This window comes from Gossypium raimondii, chromosome 9 (genome assembly GCF_025698545.1).
Source record: "Gossypium raimondii isolate GPD5lz chromosome 9, ASM2569854v1, whole genome shotgun sequence".
NCBI lineage: Eukaryota > Viridiplantae > Streptophyta > Magnoliopsida > Malvales > Malvaceae > Gossypium > Gossypium raimondii.
Window position 1 is genome coordinate 39,210,340 of NC_068573.1, and position 18,789 is coordinate 39,229,128.

Here is an 18,789-nt window from a genome sequence, read left to right on the forward strand (position 1 = left end):
TTTAATATTTGGATTGAGATTTTAAATAAAGAAAATAGGAGGATTGAATTTTAAAATTTTAAAATTTTAAAATATAACAACTAAACTTTAAATTTTGTCAAACCACAAGGACTAACAACATATTTTAATCAGATAAATTTATGTGATCCAGAAATGTTATAAATGATAATTAAAATTGTATTTAGAAATAATAAATAGAAAAAGTAACATAGGGTTGTCCGACCTAAATAAAACATGATAGATAAATTAAACCGCAAGGTCCCTTTCTTTTAAAAAATTTGGCTAAAAGGGTCCATTAAATTAAATTTGACAAAGTCATGTATTTTTTGGTTTTAAATGAAAAATAAAAGGGTAAACTATATAAGTAGTCACTCAATTATTAGCACATTTTGTTTTCATCACCTAAGTTTAAAATTTTCTATTTTTAAATTTTTTATCATTTATTCATTAAATCACTAATGGAGTGCTTACGTGATCATAACCCTTCAATATTTATAGATTCTATCAATTTGGTCCTAATTCTAAAAATTTATATATTATGTCAATTTAGTCTTGATTCTTAAAAATCAAAATTAAAATTAAAAAAAACTTTAAAAAGTAAAAATTCATTGAAACATTCATTTTACAACAAAAGTACTTAAAGATTTTATAAAATACATACAAAATTATAAAATATGTATAAATAAATGAATATATAATTTTCTCATTTTCTAATATGATATTATTTATTAAGATAATAATTTTATAGCTAAAACAATTTAAGGGAAAAAAAACTCATAAAGAAGACTTAGGTAGATTGAACTTTTCCCTTTTTCTCAAAATTGACAATCACCTTATTCGATTGGGTCAAAAACTACACCCTAAGACCAAAAAGGGCAAGAATTAATGTCTTTAGGTTGTTGCTCAAAACGAGCTTGTTTGAGGTTGATCACCAAAATTTAAGAAAAATAAATTTTTTTGATAATTTGGGTAATCTTGATCACTAAAATTTGAATTATATATCATAATTATTTAAGTTTATTTTTAACTAATTAATGTTTGGATAATATTTATACTTAGATATTGCGGTTACTAAACTTTATTTTTCCAAATTATATTTAGAATGTTGCATTGTGTTAGTGTACCAAATTAAACTGAAAACGTTATTAAATGTATCATTAAAATTATATATCTTATAAAAAATCAAATTTAAAAAAACTTTGGAAAAGTTTGGGGGGCAAATACAAATTTCTCTTTTTCTAACACTAATTATAATATTAAATTAAAAATTTTCAAAACGCGAAAAGGCTTAAAAAGAAATTTTACAAAATTTAGGGGGCCAAGTACCCTGCGAACCCTTGAATTTGCCCCTGGCTGCTGCATGAAAAATCAAAGATGAATTTTATAGGCATAATGACTTATTAGGCCCTCTAACTTCATAAAAAAAAATCATTTTAGCCCTCCATTTAATTGCTTGTCTTTTTATCCCTTAAACTTGTGTTGTTTGTCAAATCAAGTCAAAATAGATGAAAAAATTAATGTTTGGTAACTTTACCAACGTAGAATACACGTGGATGCCATATAAGCAATTAATTAATTTTTTAAAATTTAAAAAGTATATAAAATTTATATTAAAAATTAATTAATTGTTGACGTGGTGTGGCGTTTACATAACAATTCATGTGTATGTCATGTCAACACAGTTAACAAAGGTTAATTTTTTTTATCATTTAAATAAAAGAGTAAAATAATTTTTAAAAAAATAAAATGGGAAGGATTATAGGAATATGGGTGGTGTCCAGAATGAAGAGGAGTTGGTTGTGGGCTTTTTGAATTGATGAATCCTAATCCCTCATGTATTAATTTTCAATTGATTTCTGCTTCATTTTCGGCCAACCCCCCTACACCTACATTTATTTATTAAATACAATATTTTTCCCAATATTTATTAATTAAAATTTTCTTTTTTATGTGTTTTTTTCATTTATATAATGAGGGTGTCTTAGTAATCGCTCTCAACTTGCATATTATCTCTGTAAATTCTCTTGACCAAGTTGACAAAGACGGATACAAAGGAGGCAGGCAGGGATCCTTTCCCAAAAAATTAGAAAATTTTAATTTTTTTATAAATAATTAAATTATAAATTAATATAAGAAAAAATTCTGCATTAGCCCTCCAAAAAATGGAAAATATTTCATTTAGTCCATTAAAAATAATAAAATCATAAACTAAAACATGATAAAACTTATATTTGGTCTTTCAAAATTTATAATTCAATTTTGATCCATAATTTTTTAAATCCATCCCTATGAGTTGATATCATTGATTAACCCAAGTTAAAAATACTAAAGTTTTAAACATATTTTTAAAAGTTAAATCAGTCAAATTATAATCTCAAAATAAGAGAATTATGAGATTGTTTTAAAAAAAATCTGGTTGATATATATATATATATATATATACAGTGTGTGTGTGTGTGAATGTGGTATGGTAACCTTTTTCGGAGTCGCTGGTGTCATGTATATTAACCATAATTTTATTTTTGTTTCAAACCGTTTTCGACTTTATGTTGATGATGTCAATTTATCCATCACTAAAATATACTTGTACACGCTTTCACATGTCATAAAACCTTATTTATATTGAAAGAGAAAATAATAAAATATAAAAGGAATTATTTTGAGTTACAGAATCATATAATTATTACATGTTAGAAAATGAAAGAAGCTGACTTGATTGCAAGTCAAGGGTTTGATCAAATTTGTAGCAACAATAAAACACTTCAGATCTTTTCATCTCCAAACTTATTTTTGTGTGATGAAAATGAGCTTCTTTAATACTAAAACTTATTTGTTCTGTGATTTTCTTTATATGCTAGTTGAATGGAAATGTCTAAGTATATAACTATGAGACTATTTAATCCATAATCAATCTAAAATAACAAATGTAACTTGGTATGTATAATATTCAATAATTATAATTATAATTACTTTCTATTTATGATTAAATACATCAAAAATATAATTTATAGTATTTTCTAAATGTATATTAATAATAAAAATTTAAACGATTAATTGTATGAAAAACTTCATCAACTTTTTTCCATTTTATTTTGTATTCTCCATGTGTCCATTTTATGGTCCATGTTTAGGGTTTGTGATTGCCCCTCATAATAATGTCCTCTCCAAGGTTTGAATTTGCATTCTCCTTTGGAAGTACAATGTGCCTTATCAATGCACTCAACACTTATATATGATCTTTTTTTCCATTTTATCAAAATATTTTTTAGAGTTAAAGTGTAAATTTGTCATCATACTATTGATGAATATTGAAATTTGTCACCATACTTTTTTCATTGATTTATGCCGTTATATGTTAAAAATATGAGTAAATTTACCATTCAACTCTTATGTGATCTAATATTATTACTAATATTTGAATTTTATTAAATTTTGCAATCAATTTTGATTTTTAATTAAATTTTATATAAATGAAATAAAACTTGGAAAAAAATAAAAATACATATATCATAAAAGATAAAAATAAGTATATTTTTATAAAATGGCCATTTTATTTTAATATTATATTAATTAAATTATTATTTTTAAAATTTGAAGTAAAATGTAAAAATACTTACTAAATTTTGTCCTCAAATTATTTTAAATTAAAATTGAAAAGAAAATTTTAATTTTAGTGGCAAACTTTAATAAAATACCAGTAAAACAGCAAAGTTCAAAATAGAGTTAAAAGAATAATAGCACATTTATCTTTAATTTACGGACAATGATAAATATCAATCAAATTAAAATATAATGATAATTTTAAAAATATAATGAAAAGTTACATATTAACTTTATAATTTACAGATTGGTTCGTAATAGTGAAAAGCTAAATGGTAATTAATATAAATAAATACCATATATTTAATATGAAATTGGAATCAAATCATGATGAGTTAGGATTTTATTATTTTCATTTTATTTTACAGTTTAAAATTACAAAATATTTCGTATAAAATTTTTATTTTGTTTCTAATTAAATCACGTAACGTAAATTTTTTAAATGATTAAAGTACATTAATATACTTTAAAAATATTATTTTATAATATTAATTTAATAATATAATGAACAATAAAAAGTGTTTCTAAGTATATTAAGAGAAGTTAAAAATAATTTTATACTTCCATAATTTTTTTATAATTACTATTTTAAAAATCCATCCGTTATATTTCACATCATACATAAAAATATATTTATCTGAAACATATCAACTTAAATCATTAAAAATAAAAATAATAACAATAATAATAATTTCCGTCACCATGCCATGGAATCCATCAAACTAAATCACTACAGAAAAACGAAAATGTGACATGCGCTTTGGTAAGATTTCTCGATAATGTTTGGCTTCTTTCTTGAGGTTGAATAGAGAGCTTTTTAAAAATAATAATAATAATAATAATAATAATAATAAACAAGAAACATGTAGTATTTTGTTGCAGAAGAAAAAACCCAATTCAATTGCTGCTTCTCAGGCCTTACATTTTCCATTTGAACCAACTATACAATGTTATTACTTACAAAGGGAAAAACATAGCACCAACTTTACCCATTTACTTCAGCTCTTTATTCCTTGCGCCTGCAGCTGTTTTACCCAACCTCCGATTTATGTAATAAACTATAAAACCAAAATGTGCAAGATTGCAGCCGGTGGTTGTCAGCTTCTTGTACCCAGCCCTCACACTGCCACTTTTGATGTTCCCTTGATATCTCGAGTCAGAACTATGAACACAAGCCATATTTGTTACTGTCATTGATCTCTCCTTCATCAACGCTGTCTCAAATAGCATGTTGTTATTATTAATTCAAGGCATAATGGACTCGTTCAAGGAGTTGCACGACCTTGCTGACCGGGATAGGTGAAGGTGGTGGTTTCGGACTCAACTTCTGAGTAACTGGAGAAATAATGGGAAATGACAATACAGCCTCTTGCTGCATGCTTGTAAGCTCCAAGAATTGAGATAGCATGTCACCGTCAAGTACCTTGGGGACGCCAGCCTTTTGTCCCCACAAACAAACAATAAACCACAGTTAGAAAAGAGGTTTGCTTTTTCTGAACCCCTGAATTAACATCAAACAGACAAAAGCAGCCTGGATCCCAAGACCCCCACCAAAGAAAGAATAAGAAGCATAACATTTTTTTAGAAAAATGGAGGACGATTGGCAAAACTAAAGAAAGAAACAGAGCACAGCAAGGAGCTAATATAGAGGCTCAATTGCTCCTAGATTTCAATATTTCATTGGCTGAATAAAGCTAGTGGCATTAAATTTTCATCAACATCTACAAGGCTCTACAGTTAAAAGTAGCTAGTGCGTACTGCTCAAGATCAAATCACCTTGAAAACACATTCTTACCGGGTTTTCACGACTACGATATTCGTTATGATCATTGCCTAATACAGGAGCAGTCAATGGATGAAGAATGAGTCTAGCTTGGACAGCTTCCAACAGTTCGTGTTCCTCCCTACAGAAACATACAATTTATCAAACAAAAGTCCCAAATCCAGAAATAAATCAAAATATCAGAACATGGGAGCCTATGCAGCGCTAAAGACCAACCATGTCTATTGACTTTCCAATACTAGTGCGTACAACTAAATGATCCAACACTTAGATGATACAGATTACTTTCCAATACTGAAATCAATTCACTTCATCCCCAACCATTAATCCATACCTTGATATAGGTATGAAGATCATTATGCTTCCCAGGAGTGTGCTGGCCATTATAGCACTATGTGAAGGGTCAAGACTTGCATTCAGAGCCTCACAGCTGTTTAACATATCATCAGCTGGAAGTTTGTAAATAAATGAACCCTACAAAAAGTATATAGAATATCTCAAACAGCTAGTTAAAGAGGAAAAACCATGTCCAGAAAAACTTAAAACGTAAATTATCTGCCAAAAGAACAAGCAACCAACAGCATAACCATGAGTGCACTGTTCAGCATTAGATACAAAAAGAAATCCACAGAATTCAGGGATAATAAGAATTTAGCATCTCACCTACCAAAAGGATTTCCGTCAAATCAAATTGAAAAGGAACATATCAGAATAAAAACCCTTTTTAGATGTATTATATTTTCTTTTATGAGATAAAAACTGCTAGATCAAAAGAGTTGCTCTGTTTTTCCCCCTCCTCATGAATACTCACTAAACTCCAAGAAATAATCACAAATGCAATAGTAAGCGGGCAAAGCATAATAGCAACTAATCATTAAAGAAAACGTCTACCTTTTTCCTCAATCAATTGAAAGCAAACTTCCACAACACCACACAGCAAGATTATTTCAAAATCACAACACATACCATGTGATTCTATACCAAGAAAAAAAATTATAAGATATAGTTGCTCCCTAAACAAAATAAATTCTAGCATATTTTGTGACTTTAGAACTCAAATAATCCAATGGTTGGGCTTAGTACAGCAGAGTGATCGGTATAATTTCCAAGAACTCCACACTGAATGAAATTGACTCTAGCTTCTCAGGACAAAAAAATGGACCCTGTGAATTGTACATAACTGTGGCAGGGATTACATGCAACCAGAAAACAGCAATACCTCTATCATCAATCTTGAGTTGTTGTGATAGATTTTCGTTATAGTAACCCTTGTTCACCACATCCACACCATCCTCGTTATTTATTCCTAAAAGCACTAATTTCCCATGCACAACTTCTCTAATTAGACAAGTGAATAACCAATATAATTCACTATGAAGGAAGCAGACCTTTTTTTAGGTAGAACCTGGAACTTACACCATCCTTTACAATTATATTGATGATACTAAATAGAATAATGTTGATAATATCACCAAGGCTAATGATTATTTGACCTTCAATTGGCTAGCATGATCTCATAAAACCTAAGGCACATTACAATATCATTGATAATGATGAACTGCAACAATACTAAATAGAATGATGCTGATAATATCACCAAGGCTAATGATCTCTATTTGACTTTCAATTGGCTAGCATGATCTCATAAAAACCAAGGCACATTACAATATCACTGATAATCATGAGCTGCAACGATACTAAATAGAAAAATGTTGATAATATCACCAAGGCCAATGATCTTTATTTGACCTTCAATTGGCTAGCCTGATCTCATAAAACCCAAGGCACATTATAATATCACCGATAATGATGAGCTGCAACGATTTACCTTCTTGATGCTCATGGCAATCTCACCCATATAGTATGCACAAATCTGCGTCAAGTTGCGTTCAGGGCTTGCATTATCTGAGACATTAAAAATTAATAAATGAAATTATCCCAGACAGAAACACAAGCATATCAGCAGCTAAAATACATGTTAAAAATTAGAATCACACATTCATTGTATATTTGCGTTTCATAAATTGAAAAATTTTTAAAGTGCTGAATTTTTAATGTTAAATTTAATAAGTACTAAACTTGGATTATAAAAATTGTTTGGTCTGTTTTTGAAAATTAACTGCTGAATATAAATATATTGTTTGATAAATGTAGATGTTAAATTTTGAAAATTTTCATTTTATATATTTGCCATTGATTTTAATTTGAATATAAAAATATTTGATAAAAGGTAAAAGTGTTAAATATAAAATATCATAAAAATAAAAAAATTAATTTTAACAAAATCCAAACTAATAATAGAAGTAATTAATTTAAAATATTGTAAAAGAAAAAAATATTCTTCATGGTAATAAGTCACTTCTTATCTACTTATCTTTTCAATAGTTTTTCACTGAAGAGGTTCTATCAAATGATTTATGATAATTGTTATTAAACACGTTTAAAAAATTAAACTGCTGAAAGTATTAATTTTCAATAAATTGAATTATTTCAACAGGTTATCAAACAAGGCCTTAAGCTCCATTATTGCATTTACAGAGGATAATAGGCTATGTTAACATTCAGACAACAAAATCCAGTTCTGGTTCCAGCTGAAGGTGATAGCAATCGGCGATGACCTCCTAATCCCACCATTAAAGAAGTTAGCATCTAATGAAACTAAAGATCTTGCTACAGATCGCAAAAAGTGCTTAACTTCACATTTGTATGGGTCTAGGGACTACTCATCTGTTTTTCTCCTTGAATGCTTCATGCTTTCTACTGTCTTTGTCAAGGTTCCAGCTGTTTTTTGTTTCTCTAAGCTATTTTACTGTAATTAAGATAGTTCCTAGTTGGGGGTTCCAGTTTCTACATCCTTTACCTTACACTTCGGGTATTATTTCTCCTTTTTGTTTTGCTACTAAAACTATCATTCCCTTGGTATATATCACAATGAGTATTAAATATGCAGTGCTGAAAATTGTGTGTAATGAAAGAAAAATCCTGCGGGAGAAAACCTACAGGGATAAAACAATATTTAAGGAGCCAGCGGCTTTATGATTCATTGAATACAATTAGCCATGTGTACAAGGTCAAAGCATATGTCATTTTAAAATGATAACATTTAAGCTGTATATGTAAAATGCAAAAATCCAAATATTTTGTCCATAAAATATATTTTCCTTCTATAACGATAAATAAAACTTTTTTCATATGATTTGGTAAAACTATATTTTAATGCAGTTGCATCAAATATGAAATTGTTATTGTTTAAGAAAACTTCAAAAGAAATGCTTTGCTTATTTAAATTATGTTCCACAAAAGCACAAATTACCAAATACTACATTTGATTAGACCATCCGATTAATAATACTTTTAGCTCACTAGTCATGTATACTGTTAAACTATTATAAAATTGTTTTACATAAATAAATATAACACGAAATTTAATTTCAGTATAACTTTTTATGGAGGACTCGTTCCAACAATCAGATTAACAAGGCTTGATAAATAAATAAATTCCTGAAGACAATGATTTCCTTCCTTGCATAATATGTTCACAACATTGTGATCAGTCTTTAGCAAACTATAGCAATAGCTACTAAGAGAACTTGAAGATAAAAAATGGCCTCTATAAAACTTAAAGAACTTATGAAGAAATACATATAAATGTAACCATACATACAACTAGACAGTAAAACAAGTCATGGTTTCATGTACTTACCTTCAAGACGATCTGAACAAGACAAGACAGCAATGCTGCCCTTACGATCTGAAACAATGGCGGTATCAGCATCTGTAAGAACACAATCAGCAACTAACCTTTGAGACGGGTCACAATATGTCTGATCCAGCTTCTTGGTGTCCTAGCATATAAGAAGGTAGAGTTGGTTTAGAATAGATATCAAAGACCACAATTACAGCGACGCAATTGGTAAGCGAGTTGTAAATAGGTAAAAGAACAATTGGTTACACCATGACAGTGTCTTATGGAGCGATTACCCCAAAAGTCATGGTGATCTACACATGGAGACTAGATCACCATGTAGGTAAGTAAGAAACTCACGGTCTTCTGGTGGCACTGATCTCTCAGAAGGTGATTTATTTACGATGCTTATTACCAATGAGAAATAATATATAGAACAATTGGTTACACCATGACAGTGTCTTATGGAGCGATCACCCCAAAAGTCATGGTGATCTACACATGGAGACTAGATCACCATGTAGGTAAGTAAGAAACTCACGGTCTTCTGGTGGCACTGATCTCTCAGAAGATGATTTATTTACGATGCTTATTACCAATGAGAAATAATATATAAAATTAACTATACTGGTGAAACCCTTTTCTAGTTAGAGTTAAAAACCTGCCCCCTTTCAAAATTGTAATCGTTTTATGTATGATATTTTACCTTTTTAAAGTAATATTAGTTGCAGAAAACTTAAACATAAATTGTCTTTTTGGCTTTCTAAATGTCGTATAAGTTTAAATAAATTTTTTTCTCCGTTTGATAAAATTTTAATAGATCTAATTCAATTTGTTTACCTAATTTATTTTATAAAAGCTAGTTTATCCCTTGATGTTATATTTTCTAATTTAACAGTTCAGTAGCATTTATGATTATTACCATAGTAGATTTGAAATCACAAATGATAAGATCACCATAATGATTTGATTACCATATTAATCTTGAAAATTATACAAAAACTATCTATAAGCATTAAAGGATATGGTTGACATCAGAAATGAATTTACCATTTGCAGTCAGCAAAATTTTCTCACCTCATTATATGAATAGAAAAGAATACCATCACGACAATCGCCTACAGCAATTCTAGTAAAATATGCCGTCAATGATGTTATCATAAACCGCGTCCTCGCTATTGCAAATCTTCTCACCCTTTGAGGATTATCATTGGGAAAAGCGCATACATAGAACTGGGGGAAAAAAGGATCAACATCTTAATAGACTAATTAATGACAGAACTCTAGCATTTAAAAGAATAAATTGTGGTTTGCAACTTACAGCATTACCAGCAGAGGCCAAGAAGTAACGGCCTAGATATGGACATATAGCAAGTACCATTCCAGGCCAAGTGGTTGTGTAAGCCGGCCGGAACTGCCATGCTTCAGTTTCTTCCAGTTTTACTCCATCACAACTAGTATCATCTGGGCTACTACAGATACTACTGCTTGATAGTTGTTCAGTGGCATGACCAACAATTTCACGAAATGGTGAGTTTCGTTGAGAAGATGACCCAGCCATTGAAGAGAACGTCATCGACCCACTATCTGAATGTTGTACATGCTCAATGCAGAGGACAATTAGACGGCCCTTGGTGCTGTAGCAAAAATATCGAGTCAAAACGTATGGAACTAAAAGCATGGAATATTCAGAAACTTTAAAAGGGAAAGGAGAATTTTTCTGTCAATTATAAGGATTCTCGAGCCCTCTTCTAAAAATTAGTTACCCAGTTTAAGTCACCATGCTTCAAGAAAAGATACAAACTTGAGCCCTTCAATACCGAAAAAAGAAAAAGAAAAATAGGGAGAACAAAGTAAATGAACCTTTCAGCTTCACCACTGGGCATTATTGCTGGACCAGAAGACAGGCTAGTTCCAACTACTAGAACCTGTTCATTTCCAGCCCTAACAAGTTCCATGCATTTTCCAGTTTCTCCAGGTCCGAGTTTGAAAGATGCCATCACAGACCCACTGAGGGGGTCCACACCACAAATTTCAGAACATGCGTCACTATTTGGCTCAGTCCTCATCACAATTAAAAGCTTACTTTCACTATGATACAGGACCTTCCGTGGAGTGCCTTCAAGATGAAACTTCTGCACATTAAGTCTCTTACTGTGCACCATCTCCACCTTAAACACAATTAAAACTAGTGACTTCAGCCAAATCATGCTACAGATTAGAATTGAGATGCTTTTAAATAAATAATAGAACCACATTTTTCTGAAAATGGAAGCTATTACTAATCATGGTTTCTTCTATGAGAAGACAAGGAATCCAATAATATCATCTAAGTCATGTAAGAGAACCATAACTAAATTACAACAACCGTCCATCACTCCACCTATGTCAATCAACCACTCACAGTTCCTTCATAACCCCACTTGTTCATTCCTACAGCTCTGACAACACCATCCACTAGCAGCCAACATTAATCTAAGTTTCACAAACATCGCACTAAAACAAAGCTACATAGTTTAATTGATCAAATAATATTAAAATTCAGACAACAGTTTTTTTATCCACTGTAGTTGTAACTCAATTGCCTTTATCAAGCTACCAAGCCACGCGCTCAAATTTCCTTTACATGACAAATAGGTGTACATACGTTCATACATATATAAATACATATCCAGAACACAAAGAGGAAAATATCCAAGTATTCAGCAATTAATTCGAACATCGGCGATAGATGATTACGGATGCAAGGAGAAACGTTCAGAAAGAATCAGGAGGAAAAGGATCAATGATAAGAATGAGAACATTGCATCCTATATTTGTAACAGGCAACCCACTAATATACAACTCTGCAAGCAGTGGCATTGCCAGAAAAGTTTTTGGGGGGCCGGAATTAAATTGTATATTTTTACGATAGTAAAAATACAATTTCACCATTTTAATAGTCTATCTTTATAATTTCTAAAGGATTAAATCAATTTTTTATTATTTTGGGGGGGCCAAAGTGCAATTTTACCACTATTAATTTAAAATTTTATAAATTATAAAGGGCCTAAATGGAAAATTTTCCATTTTAGGGGAGGGCCGGGGCCCCTGCCAGCTCCCCCTTGGCTACAACACTGTCTGAAAGTTTATTTATCATTTTTGAACAGCCAAACAGGCTTTATATGAATCCATTTGGATGAAGTATGGTCATGGAAGAGTTGAAATCAGGTCCACCCATGCTATGCACTCAAACAGTTACTAAAATGAGTCATCTAACTTGGAAGGAAGGGCTAGATGCAGTTTAATTGATAGCTCTACAGAGTTGAAGTTCCAAAATAAGAGCACCAAATTTCCCAACATAACTCATACAGACTTGTCTATCTATTACTAGGCAGACAGACAAATTTGGCAGTATTTAGGGAAGAGGGGAGAAATTTTAAGCCATAAAAGTGTATGAACCCAAAGCTTTAGACATCAAGAAAATGCCAAAAACATAATGGAAAATTAGTTTGTCAGCCAGGTTTACTTCAGAAAGTTTACTCCCAAACAGTTCCAATAAGTCCAAAGCCAACTGTTAAAGGCTGGAAATATAAACTATCATCAATAGTATGACAGCTAAACAATCACGGTAATTCAATGTTCTAAAGATAATGACACTTACCAAATGTAAACTGTTTTCTGCGACAAATAAAATTCCTTTAGGGCATTCAACAGAACACACAGGAGTTGCATGCGTGGAAGGTTGAAATGATATAGATGTATAAGAAAGGCTATGCCTAGCCGTATGCAATAACCAAGGCCTGTCACTGAGAGCTATAATATCTGCATCAAGTGAATCACTCAAGGGAACAAGGAAAACTGGGGTAATGCCAATTCTACGAGTCGCGATCAATTGAAGAGTAACAGGAAGGCCATCTTTCTCACCCATATTAACAGAACATGTTTCTGATCCAAACGAATTTAATTTTGTATTCAATAAAAAATTCTCAACCTTTCCAGGAAAAGGAATAGAACTACGTTGGCATAGTTCCGATGAAGGAGTGAAGGCAGAAGGCCACTCAAACCGAAGCAGCATTCCATTCCTCAATCCTGCCAGAACATAAAACTGATCAACAAGAACTAGCCTTACGTCTTGAGGAATGCAACCACTAATAGCAGTTTCCATAATAGTCGTTAGTGAAATTGTTCCAGCACCAAGAACTCTTAGACCTTCAGGTGCAAAAGATAGAATTTCCACAGAAGGCTTATGGGTACCAATAACAAAGGTAATACCCATGCCAACTCCAACAGGAGGAACAGCTCCACCAACATCCACCAGGTTTACATTAGAGCTTAAATGCCTCATCTCCAAATGCTTTTGAGGTATTGATATGCACGATAACTCATACTGCAATCTTACATGCTGCAGTTCATATATTTCGTAATTATATGCTGATAGTGATCTGACCCCAAGAATAAAAAGGAAATATGGATTAGAAGTGGAGACAACTATCAAACTTTGGCCAACTGCCCCCAAACTGATACTCATATTATCTGGGGACCAAGTTGTGCAGACGGGAGAAGACATAATGATACCTTCAGAATGGGCAGCCTTAGTAGGCAAACAAAGCCTAACTGCATTTTGGTGAATTTGGACGAGCTGGCCATCAGCAACAAGACCACATGCCAAAGTACAGACATCAGGTTGGAAACCAACTGAATCAGTAACATCAGTAAAGCTTAATCCAACTGAGAGTACCCTGGTCTCCTCAACAAATGATAGCACAAGAAAAGAATGATAAGAGTTCGTAAATTTCATCTGAACTGTCCACGTTCCACTTATTCCTTGGTAAATAGGGGCAGTTCTTAGAAGCTTTTCTACACTAATTCCACTTCGTATGATTCTTAATGATCCCTCAGGTGCAACACCACAGCATGCAAACATTTTATCATGTTTCTCCCCATAGTAATTCACTATTGACATGTCCAAGATGGGAGCTATATTTTGAACAGGACTTTTGTATATTAGCTTCTCATTTTCAACCTTAAGGACCAGACCATCCCCCATCTCTACAATTGCCACCAGGAACCCACCATCGACCCACAAAAGGGACTTGCAAGGTTGACTTCTGTAGAGGCAATCAGATATATTCACCTTAGGGCCATCAGAATCAAAGGAAACATCGATCATGTAAAATTCTCCAGTATCAAGACAAAAGATTATCCTCGGACTTCTATTGCTTTTCAGTTCCCAACTAAATGAGCAAACATGTTTGCAGGTTGTTTTTCCACTTCCACTTTCACCATCTATACACATTGGATCATAATCACTCAGCTGCAGTAAAGCACATGCAGCAACATTAAATAACCCATCATCATCAAATTCATGTGCTGGACATAACTCTTCAACACAAATATGTTCCTCTGGTGTATGGACTGAAAAATCTAAGGTTGTTCTATACACACAGTGAGGATTACGTGCATCTCTAAGATCCATCAAGAGAGCATCACCAACCCTAAACAGCAACGCATATCCACAGGAATGAGGAACTTCAACAATGCTATGTGCTAGTGGTCCAGCTTCAAGATACTGTGAAAGGATGTAAACTGCATGCTCTGATAGATTCCATCCCAACAATACCAGTTCATTCAGGGTATTACCTTTCCTGCAGTAACAATATGTACCCCTTTCTTAGACTAGCCCAAGCAAATATATATATTATCCCGTGGGAAGACAGATAAACCATAAATATGACTACTTCCTAGATCATCTTTATAAATTTAGTTCTTACCTATTTAAAACAATGGCTAAAACAGGATTATGCTCCTTATTTGTTTGGTTAGGATCTTTTGAAACAAAGCACATGCTCCATATTGTACCACGTACACTAATTCTTTGAGCATTTCTAGTAGAACTACCACTGCCTTCATTCTCAGGTGGATAAAATATTTTCTGAAATGCTCACAGATAAGAGCTCATAATTCCATATACACAGTAAGACAAAGTATCAACCAAAAATGCTGCAAGAACACTGAATCCAGTCTGACAATAACAATACCTTGTCAATAATATCACCTCCAGACATTGAAAGAGAAAAAAAGGCTAATCGGTCTTCATAAGCACTAGTAGCGATGAAACGGCCACTGTTAAAGGAAAATCAGGGAAGTTAGGCCAACCAATCGCATTGCTAGACATGATATTCTGTTAGTTTTTAAAAAAATGGATCTAGTTTCAACATGCACAGAGAGATAAGAAAATAACATGCACACAGATTAATCTTTGGCATAAGGGACTTACGTCGAATCAACAGCTAGCATTCTTCCAATTTGATCCCTTGCATTTCCAGGATCTGAAAGCTGAATATGGTCGACGGGAAAAAACCTATCTCAAAAAATATGTATCGTTACAGTGGAAGTAAACATACCAAAATGTCAGCCGTAGAGCCATTAGGCATGTTCACTTTCAACATGGAAAACTAAATTGCGGGATAGAAAATAAAACCTGTGCATCTCATTGCAAAATGTGAGAAAAGATAACTTTCCGGAATCAGAAATAACAACCAACAGGTCTTTCCCAGGCATCTAAATAAAGAAAACAGAAGAAAGCAAATTAACTTAAAATGAAATTATAGTATAATTGTATTACAAAAAACTGCTTCAAATCATATTAACTTTATCCAGTCCAGGAGATCTATTATTAAAAATAAATAAGGTAAGAAATACTCTCAGACAAATGAATATAAAGAGGGTATGTCCTACAATGCTTCCATTATACTTTTGGTACAGACCTGTGTATTTTGTCCATAGACCTTCTCATTCCAAGGTAGAATGGCAAGATCCTTTATCGTACCAAAGACAGTCTGCTCACAGACAGATGTCACAATACCATCTTCACCAATTATTACCAACTCTATGGACGTCTCCTGAATAAAACACCACCAAACAATCAGTTAGATTAGCTATCTTTTTACAAAAATGTCATGAATTAACAGTGGTTTTAGAAGTAATTTCCTCTCATACAATAGTCAAACGCAAAGCAGAGCAAACTAGAATGGCTCTTTTGGAGGATAACATCAATGATCCAGAAAACCTAATCCATAACCCTTATTCTTTTAATCTAAACCTATGTTCAATTGGAAAATGTTTTTTTAATATATTTATAGATGTTATCATACCATTTTCACCAATTATCACCAACTCTATGGTGTCTCATGAATAAAACACCATCAAACAATCGGTTAGATTAGCTATCTCTTTACAGAAATGCCATAAATTCACTCTAGTTTCAGAAGGAAGAAATTCATCAAATACAACAAAGAGTCAAACTCAAAACAAAATTAACAATCCAAAAATACTAATCCATAACCCTTTATCCTATCAAAATCTGTGTATGTTGTTCTCATTTGGAGAATTCGCTATATTACCATATCCCATTTCTTGAAAACCAATTCCAACCCATTTGAATATTACCCCATGACACCACTACTGCACAACAGTAAAGACCCTCTCTTTTAGATTGATTTCCCGAAACAACTCTATGGCTACAGTAGTGGGTACACTGAATTGAGTGTAAGCCATAGATTGAAATGAATGATAGCCACTTAATTGATTACTACAACTTTTCATCCTCATGAGTACACCTATCTCAACTATTGTATCGAGTCACGGATTGATGTGAAATCAACATGATCTTTTGCCTTAGTGATATCCAAGAATTATATAAACTGTTATATAGAAGTGAATTAAATTTACTTCTCTTGACAACTTTACTGTCTCCATTATGTACAGTTCTCCCAATTTCCTAAGGTAATTCTTCACAGTGTGATTGGGAAGTGCTTGCACTTACATATATGATTTCTTAATATAAAATTGAAGGAACTTATTATCAGAATTAATAAGATTAAAGTATCACCATCATTATCAAAAACAAGTTTGACAATAGGATTATAGAACTAAATACAAATAACTGAGAGGCTGTAGATTCAAAAAGAAGCGTTAAAAGTCAATGTTACAATACTATATTTGAGAATGGGAATTTAAAGAAGAAATAAAGATATCGTTATGGAAATGCTATGGGAAGAGTTAGTAGCAGCACAAGGTCTTGGATGAACCATGTAAATATCAGTTTGAAAGTAACTTCTAGTTCATATATAGAACTAAATACTAGGTCGAAAAGTGAAAACAGCATCATAAATGTCATTAAAAAAAATTGACAAGGAATATTTAAACTATTTTCCTGTTACAATTTATCTCTTACGAGTTAAGATAAAACAACACAGAGAGTTATCTTAAGGGCAAATTTTAAAGCTTATCCTACTAGAAACTAATTAAAAAAAAAAAAAGGTAAGCACTGTCTAAATGCAAGTTGATTATTGTTTGTACTAAGTAAATTGATCGAATTCGATGAATAAAAGTTAAAATTAATTAAAAACCAGGAAAAAAGTGGAAAGACCTTGCCGAAAACGACGTCCAGGGAAGAAGGAGAACGGAGATGACCGTAAGCGACCTGAAGGATAGCACTTCCTCTAAGTACACACTTGGCTAGGTAGTTAACGCCTTGCGAAGAAACAGTCGCTGACGACGATGCCGGTGAAGAGGAAGATGCCTTCGCCGTTGAGCACTCTTCCTCGGAAAGCGCCATTTTGCCCCCTTTCTTTTTACTTTTCTTTATTTGTTTGGCAGTGGAGTGCAAAAACTAGGGCTTTTCTTCTTTCCAGATCGGAAGGATTTTCCTTTTCCGAAACCCTTTTAGTTCAGATGTTTTCTGGATATTAGAAGGATCTTTATTTTGATTTATGATTTTGATATTTTAAGGTTAAGATTGGAGAGGAAGGCTTCGGTTAGGGAGTTGGTTCCATGCGGTGTGAAATGAGCAAACATCAAAGGCGTTCTCACTTCTCTCTTTCTTTCTAGAGTCTGCAATTTTTCTTTTTCTTTTTCTTTTTCTTTTTCTTTTTTCTTAATTTATTTGAATCACTGAAAGCATATATTAAATTAAGGTGACAGACCGTAATAACAGAAGTTTTTTATTTAATAATTATTGTAAAACTTTTTTTTCTTAAAAATAATTTTTAAATTAGGAATACGTGAATATTATTAATTAAAATTTAAAAGTTCTAAATATTCTTATTTATTTTTGAAAAATATTTGGCACATTATTTGAGTTTTTAGAGTTCACTGAATGGTATAATAAAATATTAAAAAGTAAACAATTAAAAATATATATTTATTAAAATTTTAAAGTTATTTGTGAAATAAAAAATTCATTGTTAATGTATTAAATATTAACCCTTTTATTATAATTTTAATTTGTCCTTTTATAATTAATCAAATTATAGTAACTTTACCGTAGAATATTGAATATATGAAGAAATATATTTAATTATCTCATTTAAGAAAGCTATGATGACTAATTAATTTAATTCTTATTTTGAACTCTAATTATTAATTACAATCAATTAAGTAATAATTCAAATAAATTAATTTAATTTTAAATCATCTTATGTATTTAGCAAGAAAATGCATTTATTGTGGATAATGATACATACGATCTTTTCTCTTAATCATCATTTTCGCTCATTCTATATTATCAGTTCTATATGATATTCGTTTTAAGTTATATTGAATTAGCGAGAGACTAATTGAATATATATAATTAAAGCTTAAATAACTTGTAATTAAGTTTTAAATCTTCGTTTATTAATTACAACATTATTTAAACGGGAGTTATTACACTAAAGTGTCATTATTGAACTCTCAT

General features: G+C 31.6%; 1 protein-coding gene across 1 annotated transcript; it reads right to left on the reverse strand.

Annotated features, from left to right (window-relative positions):
* Positions 1–4,414: 4,414 nt before the first annotated feature.
* LOC105799578 (uncharacterized) lies at positions 4,415–17,985 on the reverse strand. The gene is made up of 15 exons (XM_012630213.2): positions 17,482–17,985; positions 15,818–15,952; positions 15,532–15,611; positions 15,328–15,411; positions 15,089–15,173; positions 14,822–14,982; positions 12,712–14,695; positions 10,932–11,239; positions 10,390–10,705; positions 10,146–10,301; positions 9,087–9,228; positions 7,212–7,288; positions 5,718–5,857; positions 5,396–5,504; positions 4,415–5,038 (listed from the first exon to the last, which is right to left on the reverse strand). Exons 1-15 carry the CDS (start codon positions 17,668–17,670, stop codon positions 4,841–4,843), a joined length of 4,164 nt encoding a protein of 1,387 aa, XP_012485667.1. The 5' UTR covers positions 17,671–17,985; the 3' UTR covers positions 4,415–4,840.
* Between the last annotated feature and the right edge of the window lie 804 nt (positions 17,986–18,789).